This window comes from Pipra filicauda, unplaced genomic scaffold (genome assembly GCF_003945595.2).
Source record: "Pipra filicauda isolate LSUMZ 115617 unplaced genomic scaffold, ASM394559v2 scaffold329_size807674_pilon, whole genome shotgun sequence".
In the NCBI taxonomy this organism is placed as follows: Eukaryota; Metazoa; Chordata; class Aves; order Passeriformes; family Pipridae; genus Pipra; species Pipra filicauda.
The window spans coordinates 744,786-764,701 of NW_024104453.1; the positions used below are offsets into that span (position 1 = coordinate 744,786).

The window sequence follows — 19,916 nt, forward strand, 5'->3', positions numbered from 1 at the left end:
TTTTGGTTTGTTTGGTTTTTTTTCTTCTGCTTTTTAATTCATGTTCAACTAAGGACCACCAGGTCTGTTTCTCAGAGAAAAGAACAAAAGGCACACACAGACAAATGCCTGAGAGAAACAACTCCAGGTTAGGAAAGTGATTTCTTGAGATACTGTTTGGAGTTTTATTGGCAACAAGGTTGTGCCTGTCACATGCTGGTCCCGGGCCTCGCTGCCCCCTGCTTTTTCTCCACTGGGAACAGAAATGGAAAGTAGAGGGACCAAGAGCCTCCGCATCAAGACAGCCCTCATGGCGCAGCAGGAGTGCTGGGAGAAACCCAAGGTGGCCCAGATTGGGCCTCCTGCCCAATGCCCTCCTACCCTCACGCCCTCCCGACTCCAGCCTTTCACACGTGGCAGATGGTTTCTGCCCATGGGAAGAAAATGGTGCATTAAAACATTCCCAGCCTGACTGATTTAAAAGCAGATGCAGAAAGGCCAGCCAGATCCTTTTGACATTCCTGGGAGGCTGTGTCCACAGAGCTGGACAGCGCCAGGGACAGCCAGTGCTGGATCCAGGATTATTCCTCCCTGTAGAGTCCTGCCAGCCAGCACTGGCAGGTCTCCACCCTACAGTGCTCAGAGAGGCACTTGCCAGCAGCTGATGAGCCTGGATACCCTGTTTCTTGGACACAGCTCTGCCCTGCTTCCTGCTGGGAGCTCCCATCTCCTCTAACCACCTAAATTCTGTCTGTAGGGGATGCCTTGAGATCTGTATTTCTATGGCACCTCTTCCTGGCAGACCCAACACTGCAAGCACATACTGGGACAGACATTACCTGCAGGTCTGAAACACCCCCCCACCTCCAGAGTGGTCCAAAGCCCTGTGACACCACAGTCAGGCATCCTTCTCGGGCATGGAGAGGATGGGGAGAACAAGGGGTGCACATTATAAATATAAAATCTGCTACAAAGAGAAGACATATATTGTACATCTTTGACCCATATACACAAGAACACAATATACACAGAACACCCCGGAGGACTGGGGGCTTTGTAAGGAGCTTTTGGGAGATATTGCTCCCCTACCAGCCCCGCCCTGCACCTCCCCCACACACTGGAGGGGGCTGTACTCACAGAACATCAGTCACCAAAAGTTCCATCAAGCTGGCACGCATAATTCGAACTGTATGTGGATGGAGTGCTCATTGCCCCTGTCATGCCTGCCCTGCTGCCCTGGGGGAGAGGTAGGTGAAGAGGATGGAGAGAAGGAGAGAGGGCAGGCATGAGGGACTCTCTTGTGAACCCACAAAGTGCTTGGGGTCTCTGGACCCTCGGAGCGAAGGTAGGCCCTGAGAGAAACTTCTTGCCCTGCCACCCTCGTGGGGAAGGATTTTCCAGCCAGGCAGGTCTCTGATAAGGCATTTTCATCTGGGAGATGTCGGAAACAGTGTCAGAAGAGAGAAAGGAGCAGATGGGGTAGCGCACGTGGTGCAGGTTAACGTGAGGCAGACAAGCCCAGGACAGGGAGTGGAGAGGACAGAAAGGCTTCATCTTCAGCTCTGGTTTATCTGTAAACCTTCCCTCCATGGTCTCCCCCAGCCCCTTAAGGCCTCCCTTCCTGGCTTGAGCCTCCAGCACGGTGTAAAATACTGACAGTCATCAAAATGGCACATCCAGGCGCATGGAGTGGCAGACAGGCACACGTTAAGAGTTGATGTGAACTCTGTACAGCAAGGATCAGCTCCCAGCTGGAGTGTCCAAGGACTTGGGATGACAAAAATGCCACAGTGATCAGATCGGGCCAGGACGACGGAGCGGGCATGGGAGAGAGGAGTGAGTCAAGTTTGGGCACCTATCGGCGGTAATGATTGGGGGCATCTGCAAACATGTACTTGAGTCTGTAGGCTTCAGCGAGCAGGAGTCCAATTTCTTCGTTACCCCAGTGTATTGTGGGCAGGTTTTGTAACAACATCAGAAGGCCCTGAAAGAAGGGAAGACGCTTAGTTTGGAGAGGTTGAAAGCAGAGTGCAGATCCAGAGCAGGCTTGGGGGCGGAACGACCAGAGGCAGCAGCTCTGGTCACCACACTCATAGGTCTGAAAGGCTCAGAGACAGCATTAAGATGTGCTTGTGTCTAGATCTGAATCAGTGAAGCACCTCAGATGCCTCCAAGCCCCTTCAGGTAAAGGGTGCTATTATAGGCTTACAGCTGGACACAGGAAGGCAATCACTTACTGCGATCAGAGCTCAGGTGCGGGGAAGAGCTGGTATGTGATGTTTGAACTGTCCAACAGTTCAGTTCTCTGTCCTTACCACTGAGGCTCAAAAGTTACTTTTAAGGAAAGCTCCTGAGACCAGATGATCTTGGAGCCAGCTCTGAGATGACAGCTGACTGTCCACATTGGGCTCCCAATTAGAGCAATTCCCTCCCCTTTACCCCCATTGAAATTATCCTCAACCTCAGTGTCTTACTTGGAAGTCTTCCTCATCTAGGATCTCCTTCCGCCACTTGATCAAGAAGGCAGCGCAGACATACAGGTGGAAATGTGAGAATCCTTCTGGCTCCGACTGTGGAGAGCAAAACTCTGGGTCAGCTCCTCCAGCATCATCTGGAGAATGACTTCCCTGGATAATGTCCTACTGGGTCACCCATCACCCAACTCACTATAAATGTCCTGGGGCCACACTGCTTTGTTTCCCTCATCTCCCCAGCTGGTGCCAGAAGACCTCTGTCCTCTCATGTACAGGGAATTGGCCCCACAGTGACATGCCCAGCAGGAAAGTCAGTGGAAACCTGTGTACCTGGTAGGTGTCCCAGAGGCGGATGGTACAGCGAAGAGGCAGCTCCCTCATAAGCAGGTTGTTCATCCAGCGAAAAGCAAACTGCAGGTATTCGACCTCGTACTTCCTAAAGTGATTATGTACCTGCTCTGAAACAGCACATTTCACTTACACACCTGGGGACCACAGTGCCCCAGCTCCTGCACACTGCTCCGAACACACTGGTTTTCACCCACTTCCAGGCTGAGACCTTTTTCTCCCAAACTCCTCCACTCCTCACCCTGTGCTACCCAGCCAGCAAATCCTGTCACCAGGAAATTTCCGGCTGACCCCACCCTACCATGCTTCCATACATGTTGTAAGCAAGTGTCTACCCCTGCCCTACTTACAAAGAGAGTACTACTTAAAAAGAAGGCCTCCTGCTGTTATGACAAAAGAGCCAACATGATCAGGTTCCCCTGTCACCTACCATCGATCCGGCTGACTAGCTCCTCTAGAGCTTTGACTTTCTTCTGGATCCCTGGCTGTGCAAAGGTGTAGTTGTCCTGTGGGGAGAGGCCACAAGTCAGAAGCAGTAGCTTTAACAACAGCTAGAAACGATCAGAACCAGATCACCACCAGTTCGACAGGGAGATGAGACTGTCATGATCCAAGGAGACATGGCTCTTGAGCACCAGGATCACCTGCCTGCTGTGAAGTCCCTAGTCAGGACAGTGCCATCAGCATCCATCTCCCCAGGATTTTACTAATGGATTTAGCTCAGTGAAGTAGCAAAATCTCCCTAATGCCAGAATGTGCAGAACGCTCACCCAGACAGGGAGAGAAGACAACCACACTGCTACCCCAGCAAGGGAAGAGAAATCTCCATGGCCCCAGAGGCTCACCTGTATCCCATCCAGCAGCTTGCTCATGCACCAAAAGCTATCAGCTTCGATGCTCCGCAAAACATCCTGCGACAGGTTTGTCACATCAAAGTTTTCCACATCCTCCTCTGCAAAACAGAGAGCGAAGAGCATCAGGAAGATGGGGGACACCAGGCAGCACGTGGGACAAACAGAGGGGCTTTATCAAGCCAAAGCATTGCAAGAGGACTACAACACTCTGTGCATGTGAGAGGTGTGCTTGGCACTGATTGCAGTACCCATGCACTGACCTACTTCTCTAACTCAGGTGAAAGGCTAAGAATCCCAAAAGACTTGTCAGCCATGACCTGAACCCAGCCCAGCTCCCCAGGGAACTGTGGGAGGGATCCCACAGCACTGCCGTTTTTGTCATCCCTTCTGGAGTGAGGGCTAGGGAGCAGGTAGCCACCAAGACAGCTTGTGACCTAAAGGCTGGTTTTTAAATCGCAGGCTCTGGGGACATAAGGGGGATGCATGATGTTGCTTGGCCAAATTCTATTCAACGGGTCTCACGCAGAGGATTTTCTCCAACACAAGTTTCAGAGATAGCTGGAAAAAGGAAGGTCACATCCACAGAGGAAGCTTCAATCAGGGGTGAAAACAGCCTTGGAAGATGGTGAGAAGCATGACCCCAGCAAAGAGATGGACAGGGCCAATGCAGCATGAACTCTGATGCCACATGCAGAGAGAGTTAAGCCATGACAATCAACATGGAACAGGAATGCAAGAAGTCACACCAGGTACCCACAGGCAGCTCTGATGCTTCAGACCAGTTCCCTTCTTACATAGGTAACTCACTGTGCACAGCTCTACTGCTAACCCAATAAATCAATCCTGAGCCTCCGTGAGGACTATGTGCCATCGATGCTGCTCAAGCAATAAGGCACAGGAGAGGCCACTCAAAGAGAACCCGTTCAGACCTGAAATGCTCTTGACCTCCCACAAAAGGGAATTCACTCCAGCTGGTAGCATTTTGTGCCTTCTCCTTCAGGCTGCGAGGAGCAACAGCATTTCCCAGGGATCGGTCCTGAGCACACTGACTATCACAGTGGAAAGTAAGGTGGCTTACTTCTTCACAATACCCTCAGAAGAGGCAGATCAGTACTAGTTTACAAAGCCTTAGCTTTATAGTGGAAGGCTTTCACCAACTTCAACATGTTTTGGATCAAACCTTAAAAATATTTGTTCAATGGGATTTCTGTCCCATTGTATAGGACAGTCATACAATGGGACAGAATGTATGACTCTATGAATGTATGACTGTATTAGTCATACAGTCCTATACATTCCTGTTTCCTTCTATTTACAGTGAGAACTAAGAGCCTTTGAACATAGGGATTACAACATCCCAGCATTAACATCAACTCCAAAACACAGCTAGAGATGGAGAAAGAACAAAAACGCTATGGGTGGAGAGGACTTGATCTCCATCTAAAAGCCACAGGCTGACAAGAAATCCAAAAGCAGCAGGAAGAAGTCAGTTCGCTTTCTGAATCTCTCAGCTTGAGAAACACCCCTGTACTAGCAGCAAGGGACAGGAATCCTTACTTAAATAGCTTATTTTACATTCTCAGCAGGGTCTCTTTATACTTCACTCATTCCTCCTAGAGCAAGAACTGTCTCCAAGTCCAAGCTTTGAGAGCAAGACCCTCCTGCAACTCTGTATACCAGGGCTTTGCCTAAACTCCCTCAGTGCCTAAAAGACCCCATTCTCCTCCAAACTGTAATGTTGTTAAGCACATTCAAATGCAAACCCACTTTTAGCACTTTAACTTCTGTGGGGCTCAGCAAGATTATCAAACTGAAGCCAATTCAACCAGGAAGTAGAGATACAGTAAGAGGTCAAGATGCATCTCCAACCTGGCACAGGCACTCTGAAGGAAGAACACATCACCCCCTCCTCCTGCAAGACAAGTTTTCCTCATGCCAGCATTTCACACCATTTCAAACACCATCGTCAAGAGTGCTTCAAGCAGCAAATGTAACTTACCAACATGCTCAGAGAGGAACACAACAAAGAACGGAGTGACCAGGTCATTGATTCCCTGTACATAGCCGCTGGCTGGGTGTCGAATGGCCCAGATAAACAGGATTCTTTCAAAAATCTAGGGAAGAACAAGGGAAAGCATGTACCTGCATTAGCCATGCACAAAGCAAAGGCAGAAAAGCATAACTGCTAAGCTCAGGTAGTGGAGACCATGCACTGACAGGCTTTTCTATAGCAATACAGGTAATGTAAAAAGCATAAAAGTCCTAGGAGAGACTCCTGTATGATCCACAGATCCCCCACATATTCCAGCCCGCTCTCAGAGAACAGGACAGTCCAGTCGAGACTCCTCATCAAAGCCTCTGCCTGAGGAAAAGCAGACTCAACTTTTCAAGAACCAGATAGCATAATATCCACAAGACAGGGCTGCCTCTTATCAGAGCAGCATGCTTTGCTGAACATCAGGTGGAAAGCTAAGTATTAGCACAGTACTCCCAGCAAAACATCACAGATTGGGATAGTTCCCAAAGAGTAGTCTCCCCCACAACAACCAACATGCTATTCCCAAATTGCCCCATCCTCACGGACACCATGCTCTGACACACCGCATATGCACACTGGGCTTGTTTCCAAAGAGGACAGGTGCCCTCTTGGCCATCTCTCAAACCTGTCCCCGGCCAGGTTGCTCACATACCACTTTGCACAAAAAACGTTTCAAAGTAAAACAGAACTATCTCCTCTTCGGGTTCAAACGCCTCCAATTTGTCTCAAAACAAAAGCTTCAGGTCTTTTACCAACTCTTGGCTACATCTTGCCACAGAAGAGATGATGTCATAACCCTCGAGCTCCAAGTCTTTCAGAAATATGGGACAAGACCAGACAGTTTCAGCAGGTACTTGCATCAGGAGCTGTGACCCAGGGAAGTTTCCCCACAAAGCTAACTCACTAGTAGAAATGCTTGTCTAACTCCACACACATGCCCCCCGGCAAATGTGGAGCAGGAGCTTCACTTCCCCTTACCTCCTGGACGAGTGGTTGCTGGAAGAGGGGAATGAGTGGATTGGTCCTTGGAATGTCAATGTGGATCTGGAAAAGAGGGTGGGTTACACACACCAACTGTGCTTTCTGGGGCCACAATAACTCATCACAGGTTAAAGCGCCTCAGCGTCCCACCAAGCGAGAGCTGCACTTGCTGAGAAGCACAGTGAGGGCTAGAGATGACAGCTGTACTGAGAAAATCATCTACAGTTTTATCTCCAGTCTCCTATGCTCAGGTGCAGGCAGGTGGCCAGAGCTGGGAAAGAGTTGGGGTCTGTTATTAGATCTATTATTAGATCATTTTAGGGAAAGCTTAAACTAACAAGGACAGAAACATAGTGCTTTTTACCCAAGGAGAAGACTCCTATGAGCTACAGCTAGAGAAAGTTCTAGCATCACCCTAACCACATGGACAAGCAGTGGCAACAGAGAGGAAAGGGACATAACCAAGGCAGAAAGATGGGCAGCTGGCAGAGGATTCATACCTGTCGGTAGGTGTCTTGATGGTGCTCCTCATTCCGGGAATCGTAATACTGCTGAATGAAGCCAAAGTACTCCTCCCGCTTGCGCTGCAAAGTCAGCTTTCGACGCTCCGAGTTTGCAGGAAGATAGCCCTGCACCAGGAAAACCCATATCAGGGCAGACCCTCTTCCTGATCACAAACCATCCCTTGAAATCCTGCCAGTCAGCTGTGCACCCAGAAATATCAGGCACACAAACTCAGGAGCTGGGGAAAGAGCTTTCATGGCATTTGGCTTTCTGAGCCCGAAGTCTTCATGGATCTTGGAGGAACCCAACTTCATTGGATTCACTTTCCCTCGTGAGAGTGAACCGCATATTTCCCCACACCAGTCTGGGCTTTGAGTTCAAAGAAGATGTAGCAATAACACTCCCCAATCAAAAACACCCTAGAGCTCGCCTGTAGACCGGGCACAGATAAAACACGAGCAAAGCTGGTTATGGGACACATGAAGCTCTAGGAGCAGGTCTCTGGCTCAGCACAATCCCCCCAGACTCCTGTGTCAGAGCTCCAAGTACTTACTGAGAGGAGACGCCATGTCACAGGCCGGACCTCTCTAGGTACACCAGGCCAGCTGCATTTTCTCAGCTCATCTGCAAACGGACAGTGGTGGCAATGGATTAGATCCTAGGCACGTCCAGGCACCACTGTACCTAGAAGGAGAGGAAAGCCCAGTCTGCTCCTGCAGGCTCTGGAGACATTGAGCCACCAGGAAGGCTCCCACACTAGCAATGACTGGGCATGTGGTTCTGCTGCAAGGGGAGTAGAGATGATTTCAGCTTAGCTCGGGCACAGAACTGGTAGCTGCAGGGGCCCCAGTGGGCCAGAACCTCAGTTCTTGTGCAGAGTCCAACAGCCCCAGTGATCCCAACCATCATATACAAGATGGAGAATGATAAGGAACACAGAGGAAGTGGCTGGGGCACATTATCATCTGCCAACAGAGTGATTTGTGCAACCATCCCACTTGGTGCAACTGCAGGTAGTCATTTTTTCCACTCTGAAGCAGACCCAATTACAACTTGATAGAGGCAGCAGGCCCCCTCTGCCTTCCCCTTCCCACCCAGAGGCACCCTCATTTTGCCACACTTACCCAGGTCTGTGTTGTGACTGGAAAGGAGCTGTCGAAACTTCTCCAGCCGCGTTTTCTCCCTCACAGTCATGGGGGGAGCACCAGAAGCATTTTGGTCAGAGATTCGGGCAACAAGTGGAATGACAGGTCGAAGGGGAAGGGACTGCTGCTTCTGAAGGGGGGTCCGCACACAGGCCTCCTCTGCAAGGACCAGATGCTGCACTGAGGTGATTGGAAGGAGATTGCACCTCTCCAACCCTTCCTCACTCTTCTAGCCACTCTCAGAGACCTGCCACTGCAGATTTCGCCCCTCTCTTCCCCAGCACCAGTAAACAGCGTCATTGGCCCACTCCAATGGATCGGCTGGTTCACAGGCATCTGCTGCAGCTCTTCCATCGCTTCCCCCCATTTCTCCTTCCCTTTCTTCCTCCTGCATCCAGACACCCGGCTGCAAGCGGATCAGACTTCCCTCTGCACATGGGAAACCATGGGCAGGACACAGGTGACAAGGCAGAAGCAGCTGTGGGAATTCCAGAACTGACCATCAGATCTGCTCTGCTCTCCACTGATCTAAATAGCAACAAAGCTAATTGCTAGTGCAGAAAGAGGAGGCAATGGGCTGCCAGCGCCACCTTCTGGGTTACTTTCACTGCACAGGCAGACAAGGCAGAGTGAGCAGGGGCTGATGCTGCCCCAATTCCCTGCCCAAGCTGTATCGACCTGGTGTCAACAGGACCTCATCCAGATCTTTACTAAGAGCAGCACACTCTAGGCCACAAAGGAAGCAGACAGTGAGCAAGCCCAAGCAAGAACTTAACAGATCTCCAAACTCCCTTAGCACCCAGAACATGGGATACTCTTGGACAGACATGCCTGTAGCAGGATACTGAGCAGCAGAGGACACTGAAGCATTAAGACTAGGCCACTAAAAATGCTTGGAGTACAGGATACTACAAGGAAGAAAAAGCCTCTGTTATGCTTACAGGCTGTGTCACAGCCTCTTGCCCATACCCTGTGAGTAGCAATAAGCACTTGAGTTCAGCGGTCAAGTAGGAGAGCACTAGAGCAGGAGGCTGCCCCTGAAGACAGCTCTTACCAGAAGTCCTGGAGAGCTGGGCCTCACTGCTGGACTTGATGACCTTGCAGTTGGTGGGCATGTCACCGAGAGTAGACTGGGCCCGCTCGGGTTTCACCCGCAGCTTGCTGTGGTTCTCTAAAACCTGGGCTGCTGTGGCCTTGGCCACTTTAGAGTTCAGAGTTTGCAAAGAGGAAGAGGAGGAAGAGAAGTCCTCATCTTCGTCATCGCCGATGTCCCAGGCGTCGCTGGTACTGCGGGCAAACTCATGAAAGCTGGAGGCCTTCTTGCTTTTCATAGGCAATGCGCCGGCCTTGGAGCGGTCCTTGATGAAGCTGCGAGCCAGAGAGGAAGAGTATCAGAGCCATGCCGTTACATGAGTCCATTTTGTCTCCTTTCCCCACATCCTGGTTCCAATCAGCCAATCCCTTTATCCAATTTCCCTGTTCCTCCTCCCAGACCTAAGGAATATATTAAGTCTGTCTGGGCTCCCCACTGGAGGCAGAGCTTGAGCTGCTCTGACAGCAGTCACGGAGGCCACAGTGGCAGCAGACAGCTGGAGAGAAGCCAGGTTTCCCGGCTCAAAAGGGCAAATACAATTCCTCCAGCTTTGCCTTCCCCCACCCTACAGAAAACAGGTACATTACCACCCAAAAAAAGTCTTTCAACCTGGAGAGAGGCATGTCAGAGGTTAGACAGAGCAGGTCTGCTCCCGTGGACAGTCCCAATACAGCTGTGATCGTTCCCAGCAGCCAGATCAGCCTGGTTCTTTCCTCAGGTGCAGGAGGAGCCTTTGCATTTACTTTTAAGCTACAAGAGTCAAAGTCCACCACCCGAAGCAGGGAACTTTCACCACTACACAGCACGAGATGGGGATAAGGAGCCAGTTCAGATCAGTTCTGACTTTTCCTGCCAATAATGGTGCTGCGGTTCTCCAGTCTTGTAGCTGCTGGGCAGCTTTACCTCCCTTTCCCTTAATTCTTCCAGCTCCAAAGAGCAGCAGAAGAATCAGACACCACTGCTAAAAAAAAAAAAAAAAAAAGGTCTGTCTCCTTTGATGGGGCTGTTACTGTACGGATTTCTGGCCATAAAGGGCACAGCAAATAAGCTTTCCATGCAAGCTTTCATAGCACAGCACAGCACCCCACTGCTGTCCCTCTTTGCTGCAATATCACAATGCCAGGGATGCTAGAGACCTCCACCTACTGCAGAACTGAGCCAAAAACCTGCAAAGCCTTGTGGCCTGCATCTTCAGGAGATAAACACTTACTTTTTGGTGAGCCGGGAATCCAGGGGAGGATGCTGTGCTCCATAGACAGGTTGAATGCTGCAGGAAGGGGAAAGAAAAAAAAAAACAACCCAAGACACTACAAAAAGAGGTCCCACGAATAATCTCATCTTAGGCTGGGGTCACAATTCTTGTCTGCTCTCAGGAGCTGAATATAAGACCAAAAGTAACTTCAAAAACCTTCTAACTTAAAAGCCTTAGATCCAAAGTGCCACATTCAGATGCAGATCTGTTCTTTGCAGCAGCAAAGAGAAGCCTTGTTTAAACTCTGAGGCCCTTTCCAGCCTGAACTGGGATTTTAGATCTGCTCTTTTCTGTGCCATCGATTCACTTCAAGTGACCACGTGTCTCAGTCTCCCTGCTGATGTTCACTCTCTTATCCATCGAGGGGACTTCCAGTTTTGGGAATTTACCTTTCCAAGGCCTGTGGGACAGGGAAGGACAGTGACACTGGGGATCTTCCACAAATACACTTGAGGGTTTGAACCCCATGCTGGCTCTCAGGATCATAGCCTACGCTAGGGCATTGGAATGTCTGGTACAGTATGTGGTTTGACTCGGGTCAAACTTAATCAACTACTTCCTATGTGGCCTGAAATGAGTCACCACAACTCAGTTCCTTGGCTCCCCATTCTGTGGAGTGGGACTAATGGAATAGGAGCCTGAGGGCTCCACACACTGCATAGGGAACAATACCTCAGAGAGGAGCTACTAGACAAGTGCTAATCGCTGGTTTTACAGTCTCTGGGTGTGAGACAGGGATTCTGAGTTATTACCTCCATTTGGGCAACTATTCACAGCCACCTCACCCTGGAAAACCATCTCTGAAAAACAAGTCCTCCCCATCCTCTGGTACGCAGCGTAGTCCCGCGACCCACGGCAAAGACAAAGGCCCATTCTGAGCTGGCACACAAGAAACAAGCTCCTCGTGGGTCAATAGAGCTGGTCTGGTTTCTAGGAGCTGCAGATGGTGCCTGGCAGTAAAACGAGCAGAGCCCCGCCGTGTAGGAGAGGGATGGCAGCCTGGTACAGCTGGAAAGCACGCTGGGAACCAGATGATGAGGAGGAGGCAGAAGCAACAGGTCCAGCCGGCACGGAAGAGATGCAGAGATCCAGGGCAGGGACTGGAAACAACCACAGCATAGAGAGATCCTGGCAGAGTAGCCCAGCAAGGAGTGGGCTCACCACTGCAGCACCTGTCCCTGTCATGGCTGGAAGTGCTGAAAAGGCTTACTGTGTTTACCCACCAACGGGGTGGTAGGATAGAGTGTGATGACTAATGAGCATCCGGAAGTCAGCGCAGCTATTAAGCAGAGGCACCTCCATGGATGGCCACAGCAAGCAGATAATCAGGAGTAAGAAAAACAACCCCTCCAGATCAGCATTGTTTCCCAATGACTTGTGGCAGCTCCTTGCAGAAAAGGAGCCAGCAGAGCCTTTCCCATAACCAGTACCAAACTCGCACTGTCTCGCGATAGCCAGGACACCGCTGCTCTTCGCTGCGCTGAGACCCACAGGCTGCCAATGGGCAACTGCTTTGATTTGCCTGCAAAGGCCTGAACTTCACGAGACCAATGAATGATGCACGTTAGAGAGAGAGGAGGGGATGTGACAGCCAGTGCTGGGTGAGGAAACTCTTTCCTGGGGTTCTGAAGCAATCGGCCAATGGCTGATATAATGGCAGAGGGTCCCACCTCCCAAACAGCTTTTTAAAGACTCAGAGCCCAGACACTCCCAAACAAAGAATCTCGTGCTGATCTAAGCTGACACTGTGCTCCCAGACTGACTGGACTCCCCTGTTCAGTCTCAGCTTAAGTTCTTTGGGACAGGCTCTTTGTTACCTGAATGTTCAGCATCTGGTACAATGGGTGACTAACTGTACGGTACAATGGCTGTGCTACCTGTGTTATACTGCTCACGAGATCATCACAGGGTGTGGGTTATTTGACACTGCAACAGAAAGCATATCCATGAAACTTCAGTGCCCCTTTGGACACAGAACATATTTACTTCTAGCAGACTGTTTCTCCCCTTTTAGAACAGCATTTAAATAGCCCCAACCAGACACTGGCTGCCCATTTCCCCAAAGAGCAGGAAATAAACACCACATCACAGATGACAACACATTAGACCACCCTGCCAAAGCATCTTCAGGAAATTACTGGGGAGTGAATTTCCAATGCAAAAACTATAGGATAGCATTGGAAAGACAAAACAATATTTACCAGTTCTGTCACCCTAAATTCAGAGGGACCAAAAGCACTAAATAAAAGCTAATACAACTGAGTGACCAAATGCACAAAGTGTCACGGAAAAGGAAGCTAACACAGCGTCCAAATCTCTACAGAGCCTTCTTTTGCCAGATTGTCAGGGTAAAGAAAGGAGAGAGCCAAGAATCTGTACGAGAAGGTCTCTCAAAGCTCAGACAAAAAAGAAGAAAGGAAGCTTCCTGTCTAGCGACCGTGGATGCAGCACATCCCACCTCCACCTTTTGTGGTCACGTTGCCCAAGACCTATCGGTAACTGTCCCTGGAAATAACCGGCACACAGGGTATTTGGGGATGGTAACACGGCTCCTGCACAGCCGGATATTTGCCAAGTAGGCAGTTAGGAGCAGGAGAGAACACTGCCAAAAACTCTACGATGGAGTGTATTGTCTAGGTAGGACTGGCTGCCTCCCAGACCGGTTCACCTGGTTTGAGCTTTCCAAGTCAAAGCTCAAAAGTCACCAAAGCAGAAGAGAGATGGTGCCCAAGACCATCAGCTGAGCGCACATCCGAGACCTTCAAATAAGAGACAGCAGCAATTAGGAGACAAAATAACCCAGGGAAAGCACAGCATTTTCCTCCCCCATGAGGAGCAGAGGAGGAACGCTGAGTGCTCCTTGCTTTCCCTTCGCTTGCCACAGACCTGGATTGTCCAGCCAACCTGAAGGAGTCAGCACACTGACAGAGAGATGAGTGAAAGCACATTAGAAATATTTAAGTGGTCTAGCAGGTTTTAAAGCCAACTAAGCATTTTAGATTGTGTGTGTACCCTAGGAGGGGAAGGGTAGGATTCACATAAGGAAAACGAGAGCAAATATGAAGAGCCCTCAGATGTGAAAAGCACCTGCGAGAGCCTTCACAGAGAGGCAGACCCCTCTCCCCACGGCAGCCTTGCTCCCAAGACATTATAGGGAGCATCTCCTTCATCACCACCAGCCTCTTCTTCCTAAATACCACTCGAATCAGACATTTCACTTGTTTCTCCCATTCCTGGGTGAGCGTGCATGCCTCGACAGGAACCAGGACATCACAGCCAGAGGAACTGAGGGGAGGTGCAAACAGAGAGCCCCTCTAAGTTCTCCATCTTGAGTAGAGGTGGAGAAGAATTAACATCCTACCTAAGGGAAGATAATGGGGGGGTTACTGGCGTTGGCAGGGGCACCCCTCTAGGACAGAGTTGCTGCCACTTAAAGCGATACCTCTAAGGACTTTTTAGGAAAGGATGAGCTTTCTTCGGTAGCTGTGGAAAGGAAGATGGTCCAGTCTTGGCTCTGAGGCCACCCCAAAGGGGCCTTCAAGGCCCTGATCCCTCCATTCTGTTTCTCATGGGGCAGAGGAAGCACACAGGGGCCCCCACAGCCCCCACACAGCCTGCCTTGTCCTACAGATGAGTGAGCAGTTCTGATCCTACCCTTGTCTCTTAAACAGTAAGCCTTCCTCCGTCAAACTTTCTCTGTCCCATAGCCTGGGGCGCCCCTAGCATCTACCCCGATAGAGGGGTGAACCCTAGTTCCCCAGCCAGCTCCTCTGCCCTGCAGCCAGGATAGGTACGCCTGGTATCCCTCCAGCCTTGCAGGGAAGTACCGCAGGACCCTCAATCCCAGAGCCAGCGTGGGTGACAGCCCCTTCCCAAGGCAGAGGGACGGCTCCAGCTCCCCTTCCCGACATCCCCCAGCTGGGAGGGTGGGTGTTGCGGCCCGTGCACCCCTTTCCCGGGCTCACCTGCCCGGCAGCTTGGCGCTCCGTTTCCAGAACTGACGGCCGCTCTCGGCCGCCATGGCGGAGGGAGGGGCGGGCCCGGCCGGCCGGCGCCAGCGAGCGCGGGAGCGAGCGACCCCCGGCCGGCCGGCCCCCGGCGCGGCGGGGCGCGAAGCGGAGCGGGGCGCGGAGCGAGCGGCGGCCCCCGCAGGCCGCCTCAGAGCCGCCCGCCCACAGCTCTCGGCGCGGCCATCTTGACTCCGGGCGGGCAAAGCACCGCCATTGGCCACTTCGGGCAAGGCATTGCAGATCGGCCAATCGCCAGCGGGCAAGGGAGTGACTGATGTGAGGGGGCGGGGCCTACTGCGCCGGAGGGGCGGGAGAGACCATCGCACGGCGGAGGGGGGGGGCGGAAGTGGCCTAGGAGGGAGACCACCGCGGAATGACGCTTTGCTGATTATCGCTGGACGTCGCTGTCCCTGCGCGCCATTCGAATGCACACGGGGAGGGGGGCATTTTAGCTTCAGTGAAGTGGCTGCTTCAGTCTGAAACAGAAGCTGTTTCTATTCAGACTTTTTTAATTAAAAAAAAAAATAAATTAAAAATTACTCCCAGAGAGTGAGCCATTTTCTTTTTTATTTATACTGTATATAGCCCATAATTAGTGCTCCAGATGGGAGTAAAGCCAGTCATATTATTACTATTATTCTCCACCCCTCTTACTCCCATTTAGAGAGCTAAATAATAATGTGTAATTATGCAATTTGTCATTTAATTATGCAAATTACTGACCAAAATTTTTAACACCGCCATCCCCTAAAGAATACCAAATACCTGTAGGAGAAAAGACTGCAAAAAATCCCACAAAAATAAGCGAAAAAAGCACATACAGAGCACAGAAAGGGTTAAAAAGCAAACTGCATTGAAAAAATTAAAAAAAGCCAAATTCAGGCTCCATCTGTGCCCAGATTCACCAAAACCACAACACCTGTAAAAGAGCATCTAATTCTGTCCCGGAGTCAATGCTCACCAGTACTCACCTGGCTCACCTCCCCTCTGGTCCCTATAGCCTCCTGGGCCAAGGGCTCTGCCTCATAAAAAAAAAGAAAAACCAAACCAAAACAAAGAAATCAATCCCTAAACCATCAAGTAAACATGGACCCAAAAGTCACATCTTCATGCTGACATCAGGTGATGACCCACCTTCTCGCTGTGCTCCTCTGGCCTTTTATGTTCGATTCTGCTTTACATCCTATCCCTCGTAAAGAAATGATTTACCAAAGTCACCCGGATGCACAGGGAGAACTGAAGGAGTCTCACTTTTTTTTAGGCAAACCATCCAGGGTAACTGGCTGCAGCCGGAGACTGCAGCCATAATCGCATGGAGTATCTGGGTGAACGAGAGAAAAACTAAGTGGCACATCTGAAAACTCAGTGGATGCTTTCAGAGGTATTTAGAGGGCCCTTCCTGGACACTACTCTCCAACCCCAGGAAAGAAAGCTTTTCTGTGTCAGGTACAGTTGATGGGCCTACCTGGGCAAAAGAACAACAGCTGTCTCCCCCAGGAAAGAAAGCTTAAGGCCTCAAGATCTCCAGTGCAGGTGGTGGGCCACCTTGGACACTCTAAAGACAGAAAGAGCTTTATCTGCCTCAGGCCCTTTAGCCATCCTGAATTTAACTCAGAGAGGCAAACTAGGTGCTGCTTCTCCCAGAGCCTTTATACCTCCTGGTATTTGGATCCTCCCTTTTCCCCGTTCCTCAGGGGAAGGGAGGTGGGCGTGGCTAGGGCTGTATTAGCCCCAGCCTTTGGTCAAGGAGCTCATTCACCAGCCGGACTTCAAAGGATTAAGAGCTCTTCCTTTCTTTCAGTTAATGGAGCCTCTCAAATTACTTCAGCATTATTAAACCACCAGCTTTGGCATCTAAAGAAGCAGACCTGTATGTGGCCATGAAGAGGATTACACTTGAATGCATGGTTTTTGAAGTTATTCCTTTTGTGTCTTGTCTTCAGGGATGGTAAGATGCTTTTGTAATTTGATCTTTTTTTTTCTCTTTTTTTCTTTTTCTTAGGAGCGTTGCATCTTTTCGGATTTCCTGATCGTGTCAGCTGCAACTTGTCAGCTTTTCACAAGTGTTGTCCGGTCTTGAGGTGAAGCTACTCTGTGTTGAAGATGACTTCAGAAATCCAAGTTTCTGAGCGGTCAGTCAAGGGTTACAGCTAAGGGATGGAATGAGGACTAGGGTACCTGCCTCAGAGACCCTGTCTGCGCTGCCGGGAGAGAGAAATCCTTTGGGAAGCTGGGCTGGAAGCAGCAACTCTGTGAATTGCTCAGCTTTTCCTAGGCAAGGGCAGGTTTTAGGGAAGAAAGGCCCGGACGCGCGAAAGGCGCCGCGGGTCTCGCCGAGGGGGGGGGGGGCGCGCGGCTGCAGCGCCGCGCGCGGCTGCAGTGCCGCTCCCGGCCGTGTCCGCCAGGCGGCGACTGTGAGGCAGGGCCCGGCGCTCGGGGGCGCTCTCGCAAGCGACGCTTGCCCTGGGAAAGCGGCGGGGTTTGGGCACTGCCGGCCTTCCCCCGGAGGGCCCGGGCTGGCCCAGCACCTGGCAAAACCTCTTAGGGAAAAGGCAAGCAACAACTGGGGGATCATCAGGTTTTCCAGCCAAGAAAAACAAGGAGAGAGATGAGAGAATCGGGTTCCAATTACTAATGATTTTGGTGGGTGCAGGAATGATTTCTGTGTGTTTTCCAGTCCCTTTTGATTCCTGGGATGATTTTGAAATGATGGCATTAGCAATCAACTAAATCGGAGATGTTGTTTTTGAGAGGAAATGATGGCAAATAAATGCAGAGTTTTGGGGATGATTTGGGTCAGTTTTTGGGGTCAGTTTTGGGTCAGCTTTTGGGATGATTGGGGTCATTTTTGGGTCAGCTTTTGGGATGATTTGGGTCATTTTTGGGTCAGCTTTTGGGGTGATTTGGGTCAGTTTTGGGTCAGCTTTTGGGATGATTTGGGTCAGTTTTGGGTCAGCTTTTGGGATGATTTGGGTCAGTTTTTGGCATCAGTTTTGGGTCAGCGTTTGGGGTGATTTGGGTCGGTTTTGGGTCAATTTTTGGGGAGCACTGGGTGTTACTGGGTGTTTACTGAGGAGCTCTGGGTGTTACTGGGGGTTGAGGAGCACTGGGTGTTACTGAGGGTTGTTGGGGAGCACTGGGAGAGAAAATGAAAAATAAAGAGAATAAAAAATAAACGAAATAAAAAAGGAAATATAAAATACAAAAGAAAATTTAAAAAAGGCAAAAAAACTAAAAAGGAAATAAAATGAAAATGAAATAAAAGAGAAAAAAAAAAAAAAAGAAACCCCTTCTTGGGCACCCCGTTTCCTCTCCTCCCCCCGCCCCACGGGAACCGTAAATTGCGAGGTCATCACCCCTAAAATGTGAGAAGGGGACCCCAAAATGTGGGTGGGGGAACCCCAGGGAGCCGAAAAAGCGGAGGGGGAGCCGCAGTAAGAAAGCGAAGCCGGGCGGTCGAGCGGCGGGGTGGGGGGGCAGGCAAGGTGGCGACGGCGGCGCGTGCGCAGTCGTTGGCAAGACGCCGGAGATCACGTGGTAAGTGAGGGCGGCCGGGCGAGGGGAAACGGTAACGCGTGCGCAGTGGCTCCTGTGCCGCTGCAGCGCTCCCGCGCGAATTCAGGGCCGGCTCCGGCGGCAGGGCGGGACTCGCGGTCTCCCGTCTCTCCCGGGGTGTGTGCGGGGGGAATAACGTGAAGATTTTTGGGGCGAAAGCGCAGAAATTAGCGAGGGTCGTTCTCCGGGTAAACCGGGGCACCGGAAGTAGAGAGCGACGGGACTGTTTTGGACGGCGCACCCCTAAAGATGGCGCCCTCCCGGACCGGAAGTGCTGCCAGGCCGCCCGGAAAGAAAGATGGCGGCGCCCTTACCGGAAGTCCTCCAAGTCCGTACACAAAGACGGCGGCCACGGCCCGAAAGTCCGCCAAGCCCACAGTAAAGATGGCGCCGCCAAAACCGGAACGACCACACTAAAGATGGCGACCCCGGCCCGGAAGTTCGCCCCGACGCCACACTCAAGATGGCGCCGCCACGACCGGAACTTAGCCGAGGCCACACTAAAGCTGGCGGCGAGAGGCCCCCTCGCCTCAGAGAGGCGTCTATCCTGTTGCCTGACCTCCGCCGCGACCCGGACCCCCGCCCCGCGCCCGCAGCGCCGTCTCGCCGCGCCGCTTCCCGCTGTGGGGACGGGGCGGGGGGCTCGGCGGCGCCGGGCGCGGGCGGCAGGTTTTTGGGCGGCGGCAGGCACCGGCGCGGGCAGCCCCCGTCTCTGAGCCCCGGCGCGCGAGGACCCCTAGCGGCGGAGTGGGGGGGGGCCACGCGAGGGCCCCAGGGGGCGCCGCGCCGCCCGCTCGCCCCGCTCCGCTCCCCCAAAATGCGGGTGGGGGAACCCCAGGGAGCCGAAAAAGCGGAGGGGGAGCCGCAGTAAGAAAGCGAAGCCGGGCGGTCGGGCGGCGGGGTGGGGGGGAAGCCAGGGTGGCGACGGCGGCGCGTGCGCAGTCGTTGGCAAGACGCCGGCGATCACGTGGTAAGTAAGGGCAGCCAGGAGAGGAAACGGCGACGCATGCGCAGTGGCTCTCGTGGCGGTGCAGCGCTCCCCGCTCGAGTTAAGGGCCGGTTCCGGCGGCAGGGCGGGACTCGCGGTCTCCCGTCTCTCCCGGGGTGTGTGTGGGGGGAACAACACGACGATTTTTTGGGGTGAAAGCGCAGAAATTAGCGAGGAGGGCCGGTAATTTGGGTAAACTCGGTCACCGGAAGTAGAGAGCGACCGGAAGTCCTCCAAGGCCCCGGCCCGGAAGTCCGCCAAGCCCACAGTAAAGATGGCGCCGCCAGGACCGGAACGACCACACTAAAGATGGCGGCCCCGGCCCGGAAGTCCGCCAAGCCCACAGTAAAGATGGCGCCGCCCGGACCGGAACGACCACACTAAAGATGGCGGCCCCGGCCCGGAAGTTCGCCCCGACGCCACACTCAAGATGGCGCCGCCACGACCGGAACTTAGCCGAGGCCACACTAAAGATGGCGGCGAGAGGCCCCCTCGCCTCAGAGAGGCGTCTATCCTGTTGCCTGACCTCCGCCGCGACCCGGACCCCCGCCCCGCGCCCGCAGCGCCGTCTCGCCGCCCCCGCGCTTCCCGCTGTGGGGACGGGGCGGGGGGCTCGGCGGCGCCGGGCGCGGGCGGCAGGTTCGTGGCCGGCGGCAGGCACCGGCGCGGGCAGCCCCCGTCTCGGAGCCGCGGCG

At 52.3% G+C, this 19,916-nt stretch overlaps 1 protein-coding gene across 2 annotated transcripts; it reads right to left on the minus strand.

Moving 5' to 3' along the window:
• Positions 1–109: 109 nt before the first annotated feature.
• TBC1D22B (TBC1 domain family member 22B) lies at positions 110–14,768 on the minus strand. 2 transcript variants are annotated; one of them, XM_027728446.2, is made up of 13 exons: positions 14,634–14,768; positions 10,627–10,683; positions 9,378–9,691; positions 8,303–8,482; positions 7,732–7,802; positions 7,175–7,303; positions 6,672–6,737; positions 5,655–5,769; positions 3,647–3,753; positions 3,232–3,307; positions 2,784–2,911; positions 2,454–2,549; positions 110–1,963 (listed from the first exon to the last, which is right to left on the minus strand). In XM_027728446.2, the coding sequence occupies exons 1-13, from the start codon at positions 14,687–14,689 to the stop codon at positions 1,835–1,837; spliced, it is 1,524 nt and encodes a 507-aa protein (XP_027584247.1). In that variant the 5' UTR covers positions 14,690–14,768; the 3' UTR covers positions 110–1,834. The 2 variants fall into 2 exon arrangements, with proteins under 2 accessions (XP_027584247.1, XP_027584246.1); XM_027728445.2 differs by lacking the exon at positions 14,634–14,768 and having other exon boundaries at positions 10,627–14,612.
• Positions 14,769–19,916: the final 5,148 nt, after the last annotated feature.